This window comes from Dipodomys spectabilis, unplaced genomic scaffold (genome assembly GCF_019054845.1).
Source record: "Dipodomys spectabilis isolate Male_0828 unplaced genomic scaffold, ASM1905484v1 ptg000023l, whole genome shotgun sequence".
Taxonomy (NCBI): domain Eukaryota; kingdom Metazoa; phylum Chordata; class Mammalia; order Rodentia; family Heteromyidae; genus Dipodomys; species Dipodomys spectabilis.
Window position 1 is genome coordinate 4,310,647 of NW_024870700.1, and position 23,508 is coordinate 4,334,154.

At 40.5% G+C, this 23,508-nt stretch overlaps 1 protein-coding gene across 4 annotated transcripts in view; it reads right to left on the reverse strand.

Moving 5' to 3' along the window:
• The window catches only part of Fam118b (family with sequence similarity 118 member B), a 37,616-nt gene extending 14,109 nt beyond the window's left edge, over positions 1 to 23,507 (reverse strand). For 2 of the 4 annotated variants that reach the window (XM_042674844.1, XM_042674843.1), the window contains exons 1-4: positions 23,424 to 23,449; positions 10,042 to 10,267; positions 5,246 to 5,338; positions 2,441 to 2,693 (exon numbers count right to left, since the gene is read on the reverse strand). In XM_042674844.1, coding sequence (XP_042530778.1) covers positions 2,441 to 2,693; positions 5,246 to 5,338; positions 10,042 to 10,097 — 402 coding nt within the window. In that variant the 5' untranslated portion in view covers positions 10,098 to 10,267; positions 23,424 to 23,449. Of the gene's footprint in view, positions 1 to 2,440; positions 2,694 to 5,245; positions 5,339 to 10,041; positions 10,268 to 23,423 lie in introns of all 4 variants that reach the window. The other 2 variants (XM_042674846.1, XM_042674845.1) reach the window with 2 other exon arrangements.
• Position 23,508: the final 1 nt, after the last annotated feature.

Sequence of the window (23,508 nt, forward strand, 5' to 3'; positions counted from 1 at the left end):
TAAGCAAAAAGAAAAAAGCCAGAAGTGGCGCTGTGGCTCAAGTGGTAGAGCGCTAGCCTTGAGCTGAAGAGCTGAGGGACAGCGCCCAGGCCCAGAGTTCAGGCCCCATGACCGGACTCCAAAAAAACAAACAAACAAAAAAAGAAATACAAATTTGGATATAAAATACTGAAGCATTTATTTTAGCTATTTATCTTTTATTAATATTTCCATAAATCATTCAATCTCTACTATTAACATAAACAGGAAGGAATGAAGCTTTTTCAGTAGCATTAATTTCCTCAGATTTGAAAGTGTTTTTCTTAGGGCACGTGACCCTAGAACCTAATTTCTCACCAGTTAGCTTCAGTAAGGTCGGACAAAGGAATGAGAACATGAACAGAGGGGTCAGAAGTCAAAAGGAAGTGCCCAACTCCCACACAACTTCTGAGGACCTTGCCCATTCACTTCCAACGGCTCTGAGTCCCAAGCCTTCAGTTTCAGTTCATTCACCCTGTAGCTAGCTCATCTTTCTAATCCCATACAAGAGAAAAAGAGACAAGCAAACAAAAGCCTCCCAGCTCTTTCCCCAAGATTTACTTTGCATTTACTTTGGACTCTATCATTCTTTCAAGGTAATTAGTGCTCTAGTACAGTTGTAGTTCCCCAGTCCCATCCAGGTCTATAGGTACAAAACAAATGTTGGAAGGAAGGTTAAGTGATTTGCCCAGCGTTCCAGTATATTTAAATGGCAGGATCTTTCTGATTCAGACAATCAGGCCATCATTATTATATCCTTCTCTACTTGACAGTCCAGAAAAAGCCAGTGAACTCAAGACTACCCTTAATAACTGGAAGTGTGATTAAATGACAGAGTGCCTAATGAGCAGGAGGCCTAGAGTCTAAACCTCAGTGCCAATAAAAAGATTTTTTAAATGTCTTATGAAGAAGTAAAAATGATCAATTACATTAACTTTGACGCCTGACTATAAGACCTTTTAATATTTGGTGTGAACAAACAAAAAAATGCACATAAATCATTTCAGCTGCACATTTGGTGGTTGTCTTGAGGAAAAATTCACGAATGGTTATTTTAATTTTAAGCCAAACTCTAACTTCTTTCACCAAATACATTTTTTTTGGTGCAACAGTAATTGGGGTTTGAACTCAGGGCCACGTGCTCTCAGTCACTTTCTTGCTCATAGCTACAGCTCTATTCCTTGATCCATGCCTTCAGTCTGACATTTTGTTGGTTAACTGGAGATGGAGTCTCTTGGACTTTTCTGCCTGGGCTGGCTCAAGCCTTGAGCCTCTAGGACTGGACCTCCTCAGTAGCTACAATGACAGGTGTGAGCCACCATCACCTACTTCTTACTCATTTTGTTTTAGAAACTATTATTTTAATAAAAATGTTATTTTACCACAAGTAGGCTCATTGGAAAACAAGTTAATATTAACAAATTAGCATTCATTTTCCTCCTTCCTTACCTCCCAACTGTACTGGGAATACAAGTGTGTACTACCACTACCTCTTCCAGCACAAATGAATTTTGATTTCCACTATGTTTTTGGTTTTTGTTTTATTGCAGTAGTAAGACTTGGGGCTGTCCCTTAGCTTTTTCATTCAAGTCTGGCACTCTACCACTTGAGCCACAGATCACTTCTAGCTTTTTGATGGTTAAGCGGAGATAAGAGTCTCTGAGATTTATCTGCCTAAGCTGGCTTTGAATCAAGATCCTCAGATGGGCTGGGAGGTTGGCTCAGTGGTAGAGTGCTTGCCTCGCATGCATGAGGCCCTGGGTTCGATTCTAGAGTGCTTGCCTCGCATGCATGAGGCCCTGGGTTCGATTCCTCAGCACCACATAAGCAGAAAAAAGCCAGAAGTGGTGCTGTGGCTCAAGTGGTAGGGCACTAGCCTTGAGCTGAAGAGCTGAGGGACAGCGCCCAGGCCCAGAGTTCAGCCCCCACAACTGGCAAAAAAAAAAAAAAAGATCCTCAGATGTCAGCCTCCTAAGTAGCTAGGATCACAAGTGTAAGCCACCAGTGCCTGGCTAATTTTCAATAATTTAAGGTAAAGTAAGACATTCAAGTCCTTTGTCCACCTCAGTTTGATACAACAAGATGAAATTCCTTTAGAGTATTACCTCTAGAAAGAACATTAAAAAACTGGTTTTGTTTCATAAAAATTATCTCTAATTTTTCTGAGATTCCAAGAATTACACTCTGTAGTAATGAACAGAAAAATCAAAAATACAGTGGAAATGGGTACTAATTTTGTGTATGTGAAAGTCTGATCACACACACAGAAATAAGGTCAAGTTAATTACCCTGAGAAAGGTCCATTAATAGTTTGCAGAAGACCCAAACATTACACAAACCTGTAAGTTATAAAGGAACATTCAGCATGCTAGTCACGATTTTAGGAAATCTGAAAGGGCATGGGACACAGGGCATTACTCACAGGAGAGAGTTTCTGAATAAGGTCATGGGCAACATGGACAAGGTTCTTATCTTCATGGAGACACTTCTGAAACTTTTTGCTCTCCTCATCTTCTAGAAGATCAAAATCAATGGCAGCATCCAGTAAAGCCTGAATTAACCCCTTCCAGGATTTCAGGGCTGGAACCTGAGGTGCAACTGCAGCACTGATGCCTGTTCCAATCACCAGCACAAGTTCTCGGGGCTTCTTAGTTTTTAAGCTTGGAAGCAGCTTCCTGAAAAAGCAAAACATATGAGGATTGGAATCTCCTATAGATGTACGAATGAGGAAAGTCTGAGTGATTAGCGCTGTAGTCAGCTGTCAAAGGCAACATGTTTCCCCGCTGTTAACTTTCATAGGTGTGAGGATGACAAAATACTGGCTTCTGATACTTCTCTAACGGAGCTTAAGCAAAACAAAGGCCAAAGAGCTGTACCATTGTGCTGGAAAACAAAGTAATAAACTTATTTCTGGAATCCTAAAAAGAAAAAAAAAATCTTAAAATCAACTTTTTCTTCGTAGTTGTCTCAACCTACGAAAACCCTTGCATATTAGGAAAAGGTCCAAATGTATTATAGCTCAGCTTAGTTCTATCAACTAAATCATATTTCAAATCAGTATAATATTTCAAAAGACCACCTTTGCTTTGTATTCCAGAGAGAGATAAAAGATCTCCATGCAAATTTAAGTTCCTATTGTTGAGAAATGTGCAACAAGAGAAAAAGCAAATTAAACATTTTAACTCCAAATTTTGTTAAGCATTACTAACATAAAATTGAGCATGAGACTGATGAACAATGTTCTAGATATCTTCAGGCAAAACAGGAAAAAGAGAAAAAAAAAAAGGTCATGAAGATTCTGGAAACCCAGGAGGGGCCTCACATATCCAAATAAACAAAGGATAGGATCCAACAGCGAAAACATCCCTTTCTCACCACACACAGACCTCTCTCTGAAACACTGATATGAGGAAGCATGGGCAAAGTTTGTACTTCTGTTCCTCACTATTCTTTCTAAAGCATTTGTTTAAAAAGAGTCCCTTCATTTTAATTTCTGCTGGTAGCATGCTTTTTTTTTTCCCCCAAGAAATTGCCTTTTCTATTTCCAAATAATAATTTTATAACCTAGTGTACTATTTACTTTTTTCCTCCTAATGCTGGAGATCAAACCCAGGGCCTCAAACATTCTAACCAAGCACTCTACCACTGAGCTACATTCTCAGCCTTTTTGTTTTTAGCTATGCATAGGTATGGATGCTTGAACTGTCATTTTTCCTAATTAAGAATTGCAGCCAGGTGCTGATGGCTCATGCTTGTAATCCTAGATACTCAGGAGGCTGAGATTTGAGGATCAAGGTTTGGAGCTACCCTGGGCAGAAAAGTCTGTGAAAATCTGAATCCAATCAGGAGATGTGAGGGTTCCTCTTCAGAGGAAAATAGAACAAGAGTGAATTCCTCAACTGTAAAGCCTGGTCATTCTTGATACCCGGAAGAAAACCTATTACCCATCTAGTGTTTTCTCTTAAATGTTAGCAAACAACTATCAGTTGTTTACATTTGAGAAAGAAAAGTTCCTTACCCCAAGAATTACACAAAAATAAAGCAGCAGGTAGAGAGAAATTTGGAAGAAGTAAGACAAGGGGGGAAAAACCCCAGTATCTTTACATATATTTTAAGAAACTGTATCCACACAAAAAGACTTCTTAGAAATTAAAAATATAAAGCCAGGAGTGGTTCTCAGGAGGCTGACGCAGGAGGACAGAGAGAGTTTGAGGTCAACCTGAGCTATATAGCGAGATTCTGTCTTAAAAAATCCAAAACAGATATAAAAACAAAAATTGGGGGGAAAAAACGCACAGAAATGAAAAATACACAAGCTAAAAATAAAGGAGAAAAAGAATTTAAAAATAAGGGATTTAAAAAATTGAACAAAGTGTAAGAAAACTAAAGATGTAATACAGAAGGTCCAACATCTGAAACACAGTCTACAAAGAGAGAAGAAAAAAATTGTAACGGAAAGTATCCAATATTTAACACAAGACTGTTTCTTCAAAGTGAAATTACTGGTAGCTAGCTTCAAAGAGCTCCAGTGTCTAAATTTGTATGAGGACACATCGTTGTGAAATTTCAGGTTACTGACAATAAGATGATCTTTCAGCTTTACTAAGCAGAGAAAATGAGGTCATATAATTAATACAAAGCACTACTGTGGTTTGGATCTAGGCTGGGAAGGCTTAGTTCCCAAAGCAGCAATGCTCAGGGTTGAGGCTTTTAAGATCATTAGATCACTAAGGCTATGATTTCGTCAACACACTACACTGATAGATTAGTCTGAATAGGATTACAGGTGTGAGCCACTGATGCCTGACTGAAGCAAAGCCTTTTTGTTTTGTTGTTGTGGAGCCTGAACTCAGAGCCTGGGCAAAGTCTCTGAGCTTTTGCTCTCAAGGCTAGTAGTGCTCTACTACTTTGAGCCACAACTTTACTTCTGACTTTTTGGTAGTCAACCGGAGATAAGAGTCTCATGGACTTTCCCACCCCAGCTGGCTTTGATTCTCAATCCTCATCTCAGCCTCTTGAGTAGCTAGGATTACAGACATGAGCCACTGGCACTCGGCTCAGTAAAGACTTTAAAACATATATTACCTTGACAAAATGAAATCCAAGATGAAAATAATTTTTCCAATGCAAGTCAATGTTCATTAGCGAAAGTTCATTATTTTTCTTTACCTCCCACTAATGGTAGTAATTTTTTTTATGTTCCTCTGATTCTCTTTCTCTTGTTTACCTGGGCTTTTTGGTGGGGGGTTCGCCATCACTGAAGAATCCAAAAATCTCGTCTATATCAGAGGCCTGGCTCCCTGTAGAAGCCATCCAGTTTCTAAAATAGATTAGACACCATGTACCACGATTAGATCTGTAAGTTATACCATTTGAAATAGCAATACATTAAATAGTTTTAATAAGCTATATACATTTTTTTTTTTTTTTTGGTCGACCATGGGGCTTGAACTCTGGGCCTGGGCACTGTCCCTCAGCTCTTCAGCACAAAGTTAGCACCTGTGCCACAGCGCCACTTCCGGCTTTTTTCTTTTTGCTTATGTGGTGCTGAGGAATCAAACCCAGGGCCTCATGCATGTGAGGCAAGCGCTCTACCACTGAGCCACCTTCCCAGCCCAACTATATACATTTTAAAGGTGTTTTGGCACTGCCCTCTGCTTTACAGAAATGTATTTATTAGTGGGTATTCCAAACTTAAAGAATTAAATTAAATCAGTCTAAAAGAGGTAACCTCAAATGAAGAGGACTTTGGTGCTCCACAGTGCCATCTTACTGCTTCTGTTTCTGAAGGTCTCCACCAACCTCCCAGCAAAACAACCACATCAATACTCTGTGACCCTTAAGAAATACCTGTGATCCTCTCATAGGAGATGGGGTTGGGATACTTAGGAGATGAAAACAACCCATGGACAAGAGTGCTAAGAAGTCTCAATTATCCATTTACCCTCAGGTGAAGAAGTCACTGGGTTAAGAATAATCAATACTAGTTTGCTTATTGTTACCAAACAACTGTATCCTCCTAGACAGCTAAACCTGGAAGGGGCATTTAAATCAAGTCACTGTGATAAATGGAAAAGGCTATTAACATTCAAAGATGTAAGAAAAAATGGCCAATTAGATTCAAGCACTGGAATAATAAAAATTATTACAAAGAACTGTTTGTTTGAAACCTTAATAAACTTGCCAAATCTAAGAACTGATAATAGCAATAATATTTTAGGCATACACCATTCAGAAGACAATACACAGAGTTTGGGGTATTTTTTATCATTTTCCATCAATGTTCAGGAAGAACAAAATCATTAATAATTATTGCAGGTTTATTGTTAGAAAACTTTTTGAAAGCCAGGTGCCAGTGGCACATACCTATAATCCTAGCTACTCAGGAGGCTGAGATCTGAGGATCGTGGTTCAAAGCCAGCTGGGGCAGGAAAATCCATAGACTCACATCTCCAATAAACTACTCAGAAAAAGCAGGAAATGGCATGCTATGGTTCAAGTGGTAGAGTGCTAGCCTGGAGCAAAAAGAATCTCATGGACAGTACTCAGGTCTTAAGTTCAAGCCCTAGGACTGACAAAAAAAAGTTTTTGAAAAAGTTTGCCTAATTAATTTTTTTCTGGTAAACAGAAGACTCAGTTCCTTACTGCATATCCTACCTCATATAATAGAACTGTTCTTTGATACTGTAACTATTTAGAAAATAAGATTCATAAAATCATAAGCATTAGGAAATGAACCCTCTCTGGTCCAATATTTGACTAGCAATCTTTGGGGAGAAAGCTGGGCCTCATGAAACACAAGCAATTTTAATGATTTAACTCCATCATATGCATGCTTGTTAAAAGGAGACTGTAGATTCTTGCAAATGAAGTTGATTTTTTTTTTTTTTTTTTTTAGCCCAGCACTGGTGGCTCACGACTGTAATCCTAGCTACTCAGGGGGCTGAGATCTGAGGATCACAATTCAAAGCCAACGGGGGCAGGAAAGTCCATGAGATTCTTATCCCCAATAAACTACCAGAAAACTGGAAGTGGCGCTGTGGCCCAGAGTTCAAGCCCCATGACCGACCAAAAAAAAAAAAAAAAAAAGTTGATTTTTCTAGAAAGCACATTTAGTATATATGCTAAAATATTGAACCAGAAGCTCTAGGGGATTTGTTTGTAAGTGGGAATTGAGCTCAGGGCTTAGGGCCCCCACCTTGAGCACTGTCCTCCATTCCTTTGCTTTCTGTCTGTTTTCAGACAGAGTCTTGCGCTTTTGCTTGGCATGGTATCACATGATCCTCCTACCTCCATTCTCTGCCTTCGGAGTAGCGGGGATTACAGATGTGTACCACTGAGCCAAGCTCCAGGAGATCTTACTACATCAAAAAGGAAACACCTGAATAAAAGGCAGTTTTTCTAGAGTCCATCTATTTTGGTATAAATATACTATTAATACTCAATAAGTAATCAAATATGCCATCACACCATTCTTCCTTTAAGTGTATGTATCACTGTAGTCGAATAGCTTTCCAGTTTGCTAATTCCAGCAAACAGCATTAGTCATCACTAAAATATTTTCATAAAATTTTAATTTATATGAAGTAACTTCTCACTTAGAAGTTTATGTTCTAGGGCTGGGAAGGTGGCTCAGTGGTAGAGCGCTCGCCTTGCATGCTTAAGGCCCTGGGTTCGATTCCTCAGCACCACATAAGCAGAAAAAAAAAAAAGCCAGAAGTGGCGCTGTGGCTCAAGTGGTAGAGTGCTAGCCTTGAGCTGAAGAGCTGAGGGACAGTACCCAGGCCCAGAACCCAGGCCCAGAGTTCAGGCCTCACGACCAGATCCCCCCCCAAAAAAGTTTATGTTCTAAATTTACTCATTACCTTACTTATGTAACCATAACCCCTCTGTACATCACCTTGACAAAAAAAAGTTTATGTTCTCAAAGGAAGATTAGTGATAAAAGTATGGTTAACAGATCAATTAATCAGTTTTAGGATATTATTTACAACTACATTAGGAAAAGCTTACATAATGTAACTAAATTATACCTAGGTAAAAATACCGTGTGGGAAATATAAAAGAAAAATGTAAAGGAGCACTGATCTTAATTTTGAAGAAAGGTATCTTCAGAATTTAGTGCTCAATTATTAAACCAGTTTATTCCAAAACCTTTTTTATAGTACTTACCACATACCACACATTATTTATAAGTATTGTTCCTTTATTCTCTTTAACTTTATTAGGAACTATGAGTTGGCCACCTGTACCCTCAAAATCCAAAATCTGAAACATGCCAATCAGTGCCAAGATGCCATGAGTGGAAAATTTCACACTTAATCTCATGTGACTGGTTATAGCAAGGTGCAGGTGCACTGAAAGTATTTTATGACACACAAACTAATTTTGTGTTTAGACTTGGATCTTGTCTCTGAGATAACGTGTGTGTGTGTGTGTGTGTGTGTGTGTCTGTGTCTGTGTGTCTGTGTAGGGATTCCAAAATCCAAGAAAAGTTGAAACCTGCAACACTTCTGACCCCAAGCATTTTAGATAAGGGATTCTCAGCCTGTATTATGACACTATTTTACAGTGAGAAAACTGAGGCACTGGCATACTTAGTCCTGAATTCAAACCATGAAAAACTTTCCTTGCCAAGACCATGCTCTTAGTTACACTGTTACTAACTAAAAATATTCTTAAATGTTAGCTTTTCAGTTTAAAAAAACAAACAAACTTCAAAACTATCAAAAGCATATGTATACACAGAGCAGTAACATTCTACTAAAGCAGATTTACTTGAAATCATTCTACACACTGTTTAACTCATGACTAGGTCTTAATTAGTCACTACCAGGCAGTCCCTCATTCAGAAAGCTAAGCGAACGAACCTACTTTCTCTGGTGGCAAGCACTGTGCTATGGACTTACTCTTTTTTTCTTTTCAGTCAATCAAGGGCCTGAACTCTGGGCCTGAGCACTGTCCCTCAGCTCTTCAGCTCAAGGCTAGTGCTTTACACTAGTGCTGAGCCACAGCACCACTTCAGCCTTTTCTGCTTATGTGGTGCTGAGGAATCGAACCAGGGTCTCATGCATGCAAGGCAAGCACTCTACCACTGAGCCACCTTCCCAGCCTCGCTATGGACTTCTCACCTGAACTCTAGATGTATTCTATTATTTTCTCCTGGGAAATATGCCTAATCATTTTTGTTGGATTCTATCTCTGACTAGTGGTCAAATCTTGATGACTAATCTTGAATACTAAACTTCCTGCTTTTTATTTACTATAGTGTCTACTGTTCTGAAAGCCCACTGAACCCACTATAATTTAAGAAAATTGCATAAGTACAACAGCTCCTGTCTGGAATGTTCTGTTACTTAGGAACGGATTGAGAAGTAATTCTCCCTGCCCACATAATACGTCATTTTATAATCATTCTGTTTTCTCATAGACAAAGTTCAAAGGATGTTTCACATACTATCTTACATGTATATACATCAAATAAATCATATTTTATTCCTGCTAGAGTAATGTTTTTTGTGACACCCTCTCAAACACACACATTGGTGTTTACCGTAAAGGATACACAGAATTGCTAAAGAGCTTCATAGACAATTGTGGAGACCTAACAAAGAATTCTTAACTTGTATCAACTAGCTCACATGTAAATTCCCTCACATGATCATTACGGAGGTTTCATTTCAGTAGGACTTGCTCTGTAGAACAGAAGCAGAAAATCTTCTGCCACAGGAAAACAAAGGCATTACCTATGGCAGTATCTTTATTATGACTACTAAGCCACGGAGAAATCCCTCAACGCTAACATACAACAAAATTAAAGTCAAATACTCAGTAAATGCTACAATCTCATTAACAAAAAAAATTTTAAGGCTAAAATGTTCATGCAAGAAACAGCACATACTTTAAAACCTGTCAGTGTAGCAGGAAATATTATACTAAAACAAAATCAAAGTGAGTCTCCTAGGAAAATCCAACAAGAAACAAAGGAAAGGGTCAAGAGAAAAATCTACACAAATAGAGGACCTGCGATCTGAAACCATCAGAGATGGCAGCAGCTCTTGCTTCCATGGCATCTTCATGCTAGCACAGAGGGCAAAATTTCGCTCTTCTCTCTACTTGAGAATCAGAGAGGTCTCCCAGATGTTTTCCCCATTCTGATGGATGTCTCTCTCTTGGGCATCCAGAGTACAGTATCCAGCTCAAGCAAGTAGCATGCCAGAAGGAACTCGGAATAATATACTGTAGTAGACTGCCAGATAGAAAAAAAAATCACATAGAAAAGTTCTAATGTTTTTAGCATTTTTGCTAGGAAATAGATCTACACATGCTTGAAAGGGTGGTATATTTCTGGCTTCAAAAAAGGTTAGTTGTGGACTGGAGGAATGGATCACAGTGGACAAATGCTTGCCCAGCAAGTATAAAGTCCTGAGTTCAGTCCTCAGTACCACTAAAAAAAAATTAGAAAACAAACCAACAAAACAGTTAACACTTATCTATAGCAAGCTTCTATTTAAAAAACAAAACAGTAACTGGAATGGCTTATTTCTCTGGCTCACACCTGTAATCCTAGCTACTCAGGAGGCTGAGATCTGAGGATCATGGTTGGAGGCCAGCCTAGGCAGGAAAGTCCGTGAGACTCATCTTCAACTACTCAGAAAAAGCTGCAGCTCAAGTGGTACAGTGATAGATCTGTGGCTCAGGAACAGTAAGTGCCCAGGCCATGAGTTCAAGCCCTAGGACCAGAAAAAAAAAAAAAAAAAAACACCATCACAAAGACTTATTTCTCTAGCATAAACATAGAAAGGGTTTTTTTTTATTTTTATCTTTTTAAGGATAGTCATCCTGGAGCTGGGAAGGTGGCTCAGTGGTAGAGCGCTTGCCTTGCATGCATGAGGCCCTGGGTTTGATTCCTCAGCACTACATAAGCAAAAAGAAAAAAGCCAGAAGTGGTGCTGTGGCTCAAATGGTAAAGCGCTAGCCTTGAGCTGAAGAGCTGAAGGACCGCGCGCAGGCCCAGAGTTCAGGCCCCATGACCGGACCCCCCCCCCCCCCCCCCCGGCCAAAAAAAAAAGGATAGTCATCCTATGAGTTGGCAGCCAAACCCCTCTATAACTGTGGTTTCTGAACTAATGTCAACACATCTGATTTTTAGCAGCTGTGGAGAAAGGAAAAGCTATCCTGTATACATTATCCTGTATAAGGAGAATACTCCACAGCTTGATGGAAGTAGAGAAACTGAATCAAATACCTTGTTTGAATGAATTCACTTCATGTTGTACACTGCAGCTTTTGCTGTCAGTGCATAAAGCAAGCTTAGCATTTTCTCCTTTGAAATCACAAACAGAGATAGGAATTATGCCTGGCTGTGCAAGGATTTGATTATTTTGTGCATCCCATGCTTGAAATATTTCCTTGACTGATGCTTAACTTACTGGACTTCTCTACTTTTATCTTTAAGGGTGCCTGACACCTTTGAGCTTCTATGAGATAATATCTATCTAAATCTATTACTTGAAAAGTTACTTTAACATAAGTTACTGATAAAATGTCATACTGATGTCATTGACTCTTCCAGTTTGCCAGCAAACTACTTACATGTCTCAACACCTATATATTTCACCTATTTCTGATGAGAAGAGTCTCACCAAAAGTATGGTTTCAGAAAGACACAAAACGGGGCTGGGAAGGTGGCTCAGTGGTAGAGCACTTGCCTTGCATGCCTGAGGCCCTGGGTTCGATTCCTCAGCACCACATAAGCAAAAAGAAAAAAGCCAGAAGTGGCGCTGTGGCTCAAGTGGTAGAGCGCTAGCCTTGAGCTGAAGAGCTGAGGGACAGCACCCAGGCCCAGAGTTCAGGCCCCATGACCGGACCCCCCCCCCCCCCCGGAAAAAAATGCAGAGAGACACAAAAAAACTGAAAAGTAGAGCCCAAATTCTAGTAGGCCATTGAATGAAAGTACCCAAATAAGTTATACTGATATTCTGCGATCAGAAGCTCAGATGTTGCTTCTATGGATCATTTTCAATTATAAAGCAAATGTAACATATCACATAGAAGGAACAAAAGTGGAAGAAATAATGGATCTTCCAGATGAAAAGCTGGTAACTGGAGAGGTTAGTGTTACTGTGCAAAGAATGACAACTTCTTTGTTATTGCTTTCCCTTCTGCAAAGCTTCTGATAAGGGATATCCTGAAAAAACAAAAAAACAAAAAACAGCACATGTTGCTAAGGAAGGAGACTAAAAATACTGATCCAAAATATTTTCTGTGTACCAAGTAGTAGAAAAGAAAGGAAAAAAGTGTGTGAAAAGAGAAATATCCTGTTACTGCTTTTAATATAGCAAAAAACATTAGAGGTGATTTTTATTATTTATTTATTTATTGGTCAGTTATGGGGCTTGAACTCTGGGCCTGGGCGCTGTCCCTCAGTTCTTCAGCTCAAGGCTAGTGCTCTACCAGTTGAGCCACAGCACCACTTTCAGTTTTCTGAGATTTATTCGGTTTATTGGAGATAGTCTCACAAACTTTCCTGCCCGGGCAAGTTGAACTGTAATCCTCAGATCTCAGCCTCCTGAGTAGCTAGGATTACAGGTGTGAGTCACCAGTGCCTGGCTCAATTTTAGTTTTCAAATGGGAAAGCTATGCACACAAGTAAATCAACATTCAGACTAGCATTTTTCATGTATGACAATCTGACTGAGCAGGCAAAGTAGGACTTCAGACTTGAGGCTTCAAGACCAGCATCTGGCACAAACTGAACATTTGACATATAAATCACTTTATTTTGATAACTCAGGTTTCATGTATCTCCAATAGAAACTGATGTTTAAGGGTGGATTCTTAAAAGAACATTATCTGGCCAAAGACTCAAGGACATTAGTAGTTTGCTAAGAGAACAGAGTTTTTGTTTGGTTTTGTTGTTGGTTTTAGAGACTAGGTTTCACTATGTAGACAAGGCTGACCTGAATCATCTTGCCTTTGCCTCCACCATGTCCAGTGAAGACAGTTTTTCTTCTCTTACCAATCCATCTGAAATACTTTACAATGAGAGAAAAAGAAAAGCTTACTGAACAGCCATAAATATCAAGACACTAACTGGGTTAAGTAATGGTTTAAAATCCATTCCATGGTTTCTCAGGATGTTTAATAAATTATTATTATTATTTTGGTAAGTCATGGGGCTTGAACTCAGCCTGGGCGCTGTCCCTGAGCTCTTCAGCTCAAGGCTAGTGCTCTACCACCTGAGCCACAGCACCACTTCCAGTTTTCCGGTGATTAACTGGAGATAAAAGTCTCACAGACTTTCCGGCCGGGGTTGGCTTTGAACCAGGATCCTCAGATCTCAGCCTCCTCAGTATCTAGGAATAAAGGTGTGAATCACCAGCTTAAATTCCTTTTCCTGGCTATAAAACCAGGCATCATACAGCATCAGCACCACTGGTCCTCAATCTTTCTCCTGATCTCTCTCCTTCCTCACTAGGTTCAGTTCAAATGTTACCTTAGTAGGCTGAGGTTTCCTCCCTCTTCACCTAAAGCACCAAACCTGTATTTTAACACTTTATTTGCAAGCATATCTCAATACTTGTAGTTATTGGCCTCTCCCATAAGAAAAAGAGCTCTTTTAGGGCAAGTACAGTATCTGTTTTACTGACAATCCTAGCCCAGTTTCTATTACACAGTGAGCAAATGTTTACACAGCACAGTAAATGTTAAAGTGTTTGCTGATTCAATGAAGGTGCATCCACCATGAATTAAATCTAAGAGATCAATTGGTATGTCTAATTTTCTGAGCTGTTAAACATCAGGAAGGACAGTTTTACCATTTTCTTTCATATCAAATATGTTCCACAGCGGACACCCACCACTCACCTGTTTGAAGCAAATGTTTATCCACACACATAAATTTGCACACCTCCTTTGGAGGAGTCTCCTTTATCTTTCTGTTTTCCCCTTCCCAACTACGTGGAGTGAAACTAAGGTCACAGAGGACTAGTGCTGAAAGTCTACCAATGTGATTTTAGGAAACAAAGCTATATGCATTAAAATCAGTCCACTTCCAGTTTGTGGTTTTCCTATGGTCTGACCTTGATACAGTCTATGTTTACAGAGTTTAAAATAACAGGAATCACATTGGTCACAAGTTGTCCAACTTCACAAGTTGTCGAACTTCCATGTTCAAAGACCTTTACATGTTAGGCACTGTTAGGAGTATTACAATTATTGCATACAATTCATCTCCCCAAATATTACACAGCATTTCTACTATGGCTCAACTATTCAGAAACATCCACTCTCTGAAGAAATAGACTCCATTATCATTGCACACGAAAACATCCTGGATAAGGCAACCCAAGCGCACAGATGGTAAGCAGTTTGCTAGAGGTCACCTGGCTAATACAAGGAAGACAGGGGACTCTGAGTAGAGAGTCTACCTTGTTAAGATACAATGTGTCTTACCGAAGATGAGTAAGAGAAGGTCTATATCCTTATCAAGTTTATGTTTTTAGGGGCAACTACTATAAACAAGCACGAGTTATATAACAAGTCTGTACCAAGTTTAGCAAGCACACAGGAGATACTGAGGAGATAACACCTGTGCTGGAGGTAGATCAAGGAAAGCCTGGAGATAATGAAACCCTAAAGGCAAAATTCAACAAAGCGTAGGTATTTATCTTCCTTTACCTTCTAGCAACTTGATTCCATTTCATCTTTTCCTGGTTTCCCTTACACTTCTCTAAGCAGAAGATCTCTTCTGTCCATCGCCTACAGTAGAGGGTTCAAGAGGTTCTTCCTCCCCCTTCCCTTCACTCACTTTTTCCCTTCCCCTCCTCATCACTTCTAGGGTCAGAAATACCAAATATGAGGTAGCGACTCATTCTTAACTCAGGCTTGAAAGAGGGCAAGGAATAAGTCATTGTGGTAAGATATATCCAGGCAGACAATAACAGGCACAAAGCTCATCTATCACCTGGAGGAACTGAAGCCAATGCAGAAAACAGAGGAAATCTAAAGAATTACAGTGGGCCTGTCACATCCATGCAACTAGAAGGGACATTAAAAAAAAAAAAGTAATTGAAAAAGGATGGGAGAAAAGTGAAAACAAAAGACATGAATGAGAGAACCAAAGAAAGATTCACAAGATGCTACACCCCATGAAGCCACAGAACAACAGGGATTGCACATTGTTTCCAGGGAGGGAGAAAAGAAAACACTTCTAACAAGGTCACATAAAAAGGATCTGAACCACTATGTCTGTAGAGCAATTAAAAAATAACAGAAGACAGAAAAGCAACATTTTAACATTCTCAGGGCAAATCATCTCAAACCTTCAATTCTAAAAGCGTCCAAATCATCAAACAAGTATATATGTGAAACAGTCATTGCAATGACTGTCAGAAAATTAAGTGCTTCAAGAACACAGGAGAGACTCCATGCCACGTGTGTGCCCCGCGTCTTGTCTCTTGGCTCATCTCCAGTCATCATGGTGTCCCAATTCAGCTCTCCATCGAAGCTGAACTGGTTTGTTGGTATTGTTTTTCTTTCTTCTCTAGCCTGTTTCCTAGCTGCATTATGTGTATTTGGGGGTCTGCAGGCCTTTGTAACACTTGGCTGTCTGCAGCCTGCTAACTGTATAATAAAGACTCCAATATTCCAATCTTAAAAAAAAAAAAAAAAGAATACAGAAGAGCAGTGGCAAAGACAGGAGGAAAAGGCCTAGCTCAAAGGAACAAACAGGTGATACCTCAACAGCTGAGCTTACACAAAAATGTTACTGATAAGACTAGCCAGTATATTGGCAAATTTGGAAAAAAGTTAATAGTAAGTGCATGAAAAACAGGCACAGACTAACCTAAACACAAGAAGACAGCTGGAAGAATCATATGGCTCAACAGCAACACTGTTTGGCAGAAGTCTGATGACATAAATGCTGCCTGTTTTAGCCAAAGATTACAATATAACTATGTGAGGGAAGGATAGGGAAGTGGTGAAGTAGACAAACACACAGGACCTCTATAAACCTAACACTGGACGAAAAGGAAACAAAGTATACCAAATGAGTTGTAAATACAAAGTTCATACCAGAGGAAAATAACTGAGTGGTTGCTTCTAAAGAAGGAAGGGCAGAGGGAACTTTATTCATTATAAGCTTTTCAGTACTATTTGGCTTTTATTTTTTAATTTTTTTAAATTTTATTTAAGATGCTGTACAGAGGGAAGAAATATTTTTATCGATACCTGTTAACTCCAAAATCAAGAGATTGAGTCGTAAATGCAAGCAAGACAGGCACTTATAGTAATATGACACCATTGTTGAAAAGCTTAAGAACATAAAATGTCAATGAGGTATCTTCAGGGAGAAGGAATGGGATTTAATTTTATTACTTGCTGGGATATTTCTTAAATTATTTTTTTTATTGTGAAAATACTGTACAGAGGGGTTACAATTACATGGGCAGAATAATGAGTACATTTCTTTTTTTTTTGGTCCGGTTGTGGGGACTGAACTCTGGGCCTGGGCACTGTCCCTCAGCTCTTCAGCTCAAGGCTAGCACTCTACCACTTGAGCCACAGCACCACCTCCTGCTTTTTTCTTTTCGCTTATGTGGTGCTGAGGAATGGAATCCAGGGCCTCAGGCATGCAAGGCAAGTGCTCTACCACTGAGCCACCTTCCCAGCCCAATGAGTACATTTCTTATCAAGCATTGTAGCCTCAAGCATTGTAGCCTCCTCCTTTGTTTCCCCTTCCCAACCCTTCCCATCCTTCCCCCCCCCCCTCCTCCCCACCACCCCATCAAAGCTGTGAAGTTCATTTTCGACATAACGACTTGTATATCTCATCGTTGCAATGGGTCCACCTGTATCCCTATTTAAACGATTTGTTTTTTCCCTTCCCCTCCACAAATTATAATAACATCAAATACAGTGAAAGCAGGGGTTATACCGTGGGGGAGGGACATACAAAGCAACAAAGAAATAATCTTATGTGTTAGAAACAATCGCATGAAAGAAAAAAACATTTGAATACATATTTTGGGGTTCAACTATTTGGCTTTTAAAACTACAAACATGTGGGGCTGGGAAGGTGGCTCAGTCTTTATTCCCCAGTCTGGGGAATAAAGTTAGCCAGATTCCATCTTAACCAATAAACTGGGCATAGTGGAACATGTCCATGGTAGGAGATTGTTGATAGACTGAGAAGTCTGAGGCTGGTACTGGGCAAAAACATTACCCAAAAAGAGCTCAGCACCCAGGTCTTAAGTTCAAGCCCCATCCTGATAAAAGAAAAAATACTAGGGTGGGAAGTAGGTCAGTGTCTAAGTGCTTACCGCGCAAGTGCAATGTCCCCAGTACCAAAAAAAGACAAAAAAAATTTACTAAAGTGAGAGAGGTTAAGCAGTCCACATCCTGGTTCTACTGCTAAGTGGTAGAGCCAGGATTTGAAGCCTACCCAGTCTGGCTGACTACATCATGCAAATTCCTAGCCACCCTGCTCTATCATGTCTGAGGTTCACAGACCTCTTGCCTCTTATGAATGCTCATTCAATACTATTCTTCTAATTAAAGGGTATGCATGGTTTGTGGCTCTTTCTTGGATCTCAATTCAAATTCATTTGTTAAAAAGAAAAGGAGAACTGGGAATGTGGGTCAGTGGTAGAGTGCTTGCCTAGCATGCAGGAAGCGCTGGGTTCGATTCCTCAGTACTACAAACACAGAAAAAGCTGGAAGTAGCACTGTGGTTCAAGTGGTAGAGCATTAGCCTTGAGCAAAAGAAGCTCAGGGACAGCACCCAGGCCCTGAGCTCAAGCCCCAGGACTGGCAAAAAAGGAAAAAAAGAAAAAGAAAAAGCGGAACAGGAAAATCTGTGCACCAACTAGTTACTGTGATAACCGTATTGTCCTTCTCTTTTACAAACAGATACTAAGTGGTTATAAATGACAGTCTGGGATTTGATTCAAAACCATCTTGGAGGTGACAGTGAGGTGAGGGAGGCAGAGCAAGACTGGCTCTGTGCTGGCTAGCTATAGAAGCTGGCTGAGGGAATACATGAGTTTCCTACAGGACTTTCTCTACCTCGGTAAATGCCTGAAATTTTCCACAATTGAGAAAAAATACACATTAAAAAGACTGGAGAAAAACCGCAATATATAATTGCAAAGCAGAATTATGAATGATTTCCCCTCTCCATCATAGTTCTATTTTTGGCACTTTCAACCTTTCAAATATACATACATACACATAAATATATATAAACTTAAAAAGCATTTAATTTTTTAAAAAGTACATATTCCTTGTATGGATAACTTTGATTCTGAATATCTTCTGCTGCTTTTTTTTTTTTTTGTCTTGAATCTGGGGCTTGAACTCTGGGCTAGCATGCTGTCTGTTCCTCAGCTCTTCAGCTCAAGGCTAGAGCTCTACCACTTGAGCCACAGCACCATTTCTGGTTTTCTGGTGGTTTATTGGAGATAAGAGTTTCATGGACTTTGCTGCCCTGGCTGGCTTTGAACCTTGATCCTCAGATCTCTTCCTGCATAGCTAGGATTACAGGCGTGAGCCACCAGCACCTGGCTCTTCTGCTTTTTTAGTTTGTTTTTCAGAAAGAGTCTTGTGCTTTTACTCAGGATGGCTTAGGATTGCAATCTTCCTACCTGTGCTCCTGAGGGCTGGCATTACAAGCATGCAACACCATACCCAGACTTCTCTGGATATTTATTACTGTTGCTAAATGTATAACCAAGATTGTCCATATTAATTATCAAGGCCAACTTAGACTATATGGTAAGATCTTGTCTCAAAAAAACCCCACAAAAAACAAAAAACCCAAAACAACAATAACAAAATCCCAAGCATGGCAAGAGTGTTTCCCATCTTTTAAAACTGCTATTCACATACTTTTAGAAAGGCAATTATGTAAGACCAAGTATGATCTTTAAATATAAATTAGCATAAACACAAAACAGATTAGAGACTGATTTACAAAAATAACCAACAGTGAAATTCTTCTTTATAGTTAAGATGAATGACCTTCCTGATGGTAAGACAGGTCTCATATAGTGATGGAACTCTTCAGCCTTTGGTACTGCCAGGTGGGGACTGTGTAGGGTCAGCTGGTCTCTGTGGGCCATTTCCAGCTTTCTCAATAATATAGCAATTATCTCTACTTGTGTCATGAAATAAGTCTAGAAAACATTTTCTTCAATTGTCTTTACTCAAAAGCTGAGTGAAAGTATAAGAGGCAATAGTACAATGGAGTCATTTAAAAATGTTTTTACCAAATAAAACCTAATATCCATATTACAGGTCTACACTACTATAGGTCTACTCTACTGTTTTCTGATATTTTTTTCTCCCTCTTCCACCACCCAACCCAGAGATTAAAACCAAGATCTCATATGTGCTAACTATATGACCCACCTCCAAACTGAACCCTTAATTCCCACATATTATTTATCTATCTGCATCCCTCCCATGCCTCTCTTAGGATATCTTAAGACTAATAACAACATCACTCAACCAAGTAAATTATTGTGGGAGAACAACAAGGGAGGGGGTAATAATGCTCGACAAGAAATGTACTCATTGCCTTACTCATGTAACTGTAATCCCTCTGTACAGCATATTTACAATAAAACAAATTCTAAATATAGTACTATCTTTGGTATAAAGTTAAGTTTGGGGACAGCAGAAGAATCCATATTCTCTGTGCAAGAGCTAAATGCATTCAAGGTAAATGTCAAACTGTGCACCAGTGACTCATTACTATAATCTTAGCTATTCAAGAGGCTGAGACCTGAGGACCATGGTTCAAAGCCAGCCAGGCAGGAGGAAAAAAAAAATCCATGAGATTCTTACCTCTAATTAGCAAAATGGTGGCAGTAAAAGCATGGTTCAAATGTAGACCACCAGCCTTGAGCAAAAAAGCCAAGTCAGACCATAAAGCTGGGAGTTCAAACTCCAGTAATCAGCAAGGTAAGTATCAAATTCCACTTGTTAAAAATCAAAACCAAAGTACTGAATAAATGTTCAATGAAAAATCTTCATAGAACAAAAGCCAAAATTGTAAAGACCAGCTGTTAAATGGCCAAAACACTGAAACTCAAATGTTCTGTTCCAGTTTGTAGCAGCTGAAATGGGACTAGTCCCCAGCCTTCCTGGCTCCTCAAGGACTCCTTCAGAGTCTAATTGCTCCTTTCAATCTCTCTAAAACCATAAAACAATGTACTTCCTGCTCTTCAGGGAAACAGGATCTCTGGCTAATCTGAAACTAGCAAATCATTTCTTGAGGAGCCACAATTTAATTGTGTGTGATTAATCAACCTCAAATTTATGATAGTGAAATTCATGTTCCTTTATTATCTAGTCCTTGTTTACATTTGTGAAATAACATGGCAACTTTTTCTGTGTCCTGGCACTGAGTAGGAAATACCCTTAAGAACAAACTATCACATTTTTCATTAAATAGTTATTTTGAGGACAAATATTGTGACACATCAAAAAATAAGCTACATTTGAACACACAATGAAGAATCACTAACAGAATTTCATTCCTTGTATGAGAAAATGGTTCAGACAAGAGGTGTTACCACCCAGAAAGACAATGTGAGTTTGGTAAGAAAACTGAAAGCCTAAAATAGCGTCAAATGAATAAGGAGATGGAGGAAGCAATATACAGATTAAAAAAGGAATTACAGGATATTTGCCTAAATTCTTATACTCAGAGCAGCTGTACTTCAAACCAGGAAATGCCTATATTCATTGGCAAAACTTAGGGAAGTTGTAGCTTCTGGAACCACATTAACTAGCACCATATAGTGATAACAAATACAAACTTGAATTCTTTAAATTCATTTTACAAGTTTTAACAAGAAAAACCTTAAAAAAAGAAAAAAAGGAGGCAATCTCTGTTTTTATTTTTAGGCAGTATAATGTGCACCTTGAGTTAACCTGAAACCCAAGCAGAGACATTCTGCCTGCTATAGGAGGTCTGTTCTGTAAGAAAAAAATGTTTCTTGAATGATGTGAAGAAAAATGAAACTAGTTCTCCCAGCATTCCTCCCTCCCCCATGAAAGTCCTGTGCCCCAAAAGCTGTTTTTTTTTTTTTTGGTTTTTGTGGTCAGTCATGGGATCTGAACTCTGGGCCTGGGTGCTATCTCTTAGCTCTTCAGCTCAAGGCTGGCCCTCAACTACTTGAGCCACAGCGCCACTTCTGGCTTTCTGAGTGGTTTATTGGTGAAGAGTCTTTCCCGCCTGGGCTTTCTTTGAACCACGATCCTCAGATCTCAGCCTCCAGAGTAGCTGGGATTACAGGCATGAGCACCCAGCCCAAAATGGTTTTAATTAATGAAATGCTATCACTTCACATTCTAGTGTCCAAATTTCAGAATTCTTAAGATTTCAGAATTCTTCATTTAACTAGGTAGCAAGTGATGATTAACAATTTAGTGAAATTATAACCTGAGTCTGGAGCATATTAGCAGAAAGTAATAATTATTTTATGCTGAAATAGCACTACGCCCTATTATCTGCAGGGGAGGCAAATCACCACCACCACCACACATACATACATACATACATACATACATACATACACACACACACACATACACACGCACACATACATACGCATACGCACAAGAAACACAGGTGTTTTCCAAATTCTCTTGGAATTATTTTCATTTCTATTCAAATCACCTATCATATTAAAGAAATACACAAGTCTTCTCACTCTTTACATTCATTTTTACTTAACTTTATTCTTCAGGTGAAAAACTGACAGAAATATGATAACTCAAAAAGTGCAGAAACACCTCACACATCCCTGAGGCCCTGTAGCAATCTAACAAATATTTGCTGAGCTTACTACTTATGTCAGAGAATTAAAAAAAAAAAAAAATTCTCGGGGCTGGGAAAGTGGCTCAGTGATAGAGCGCTTGCCTTGCATGCCTGAGGCCCTGGGTTTGATTCCTCAGCACCACATAAGCACAAAGAAAAAAGCCGGAAGTGGCGCTGTGGCTCAAGTGGTAGAGCGCTAGCCTTGAGCTGAAGAGCTGAAGGACAGCGCCCAGGCCCAGAGTTCAGGCCCCACGACCGGAACCCCACCCCCCCCCCAAAAAAAAAAAAATTGTCCAAGGGACTTACAGATCGACTGCAGCAATGTTCCAAACTGGCCAGCAACATTTATACTCAATTTAAATTCAAAGAATAGTACCTTGCAAGGTGGAGAAAAAAACGACTACTGAATGGACATGGCCTCATTAATGATCACCAAGATGGCAGCATCCCAGCAGGTTTTCCTGATTCCAAACCCTTTCCTTTTTAATCCATCTTGCCTCGGACTGCCAAAACTCATTCCTAGATTTCCACTTTCAAGGAATCTCCCAAGAAGCCTCAAAGACTCCCAGCCACCCACCTATCACATGTAACTCAAACTCTTGGACCTGAAGTCGCATTCAGACGAGCTCCACCAGTCTCAGGCTCCTCGCGGCTGTCCTCTCTTTGGGAGGGGTCGGCCCAAATGTAATGCAACTACCTGCTCGCACGCCCTAGGCAGCCCTTAAGCATCCTTCTCTCCACGGTACTGACAGGTCCACCAGTTTTCCAGACACTCGTACAGGACGAGCTCTTAGCTTTCTTCACCAGGGGCACGTTCATCCCAGGGTATTCTTATAACGATTACCAACCCAAACAGATGTTCGCATTCCTGACCGACCTCTGGAGAAACCAGAGGGATCGCTTTAGTTCAGGCGTGGGAGTCCCCTCAGCACCTCTCGCAAGAGGTGGGACACAGGGTTTGGGGCAGCTGCAAACTACAGACGGGGAAAAATAAAGGAAGCAAAAGGGAAAGGGAAGTCCTTTGGGAGGAGAAGCCGTGGGAGAGGAGACTCCAGGAAACGAATTCCTGAGGGAGGACAGAAGCGATGCACGGTGCGTGTTCCTCTGTCTCCCGTTTCTCTCGCTCGCTCGCCCGCTCTACGTGGGAATGAGGGGCTGGGGACGCCGGACCAAGAAAGCGACGACCATTCTAGGGAGGGGGGGTGGGGACAGGTTTCAACGCGAAACAAAGAGGTCGGGGGTCGGGAGGTGAGGGACGGAGGCTGGCGGTCCGGCCATCTCCGGAGGGGACTCGCCGCTCCCCTCGGGGACCGGCGGCGGACGTGGTTGCCAGGAGGGACGAGGTCGGTTCCCGGGCAGGAAAGCTCCGGGGCGAGCGAGCGAGCGTCCACGGGGCTCCGCTTCACGGAGGGCGCGGGGGCGGGGAGGTGTTTTGGAGTGAGGACGCACCCCCAGAAAGGGAGAATCGCTCCTCAGGATAGTGTTCTCCACGAACGAAAACCCTAAGGATGCGGAAAACACTGAGGAATCGGCATTTACCAACCCCGGTCCGGCTTCCCCACACACTCACCGCGTCTCTTCCAAACGCCACCGCTCCAGCTGCAGCTACCGGCCGGCGCAGCCGCACTGAGCGCGCACCGCCCACGTGACGCGAC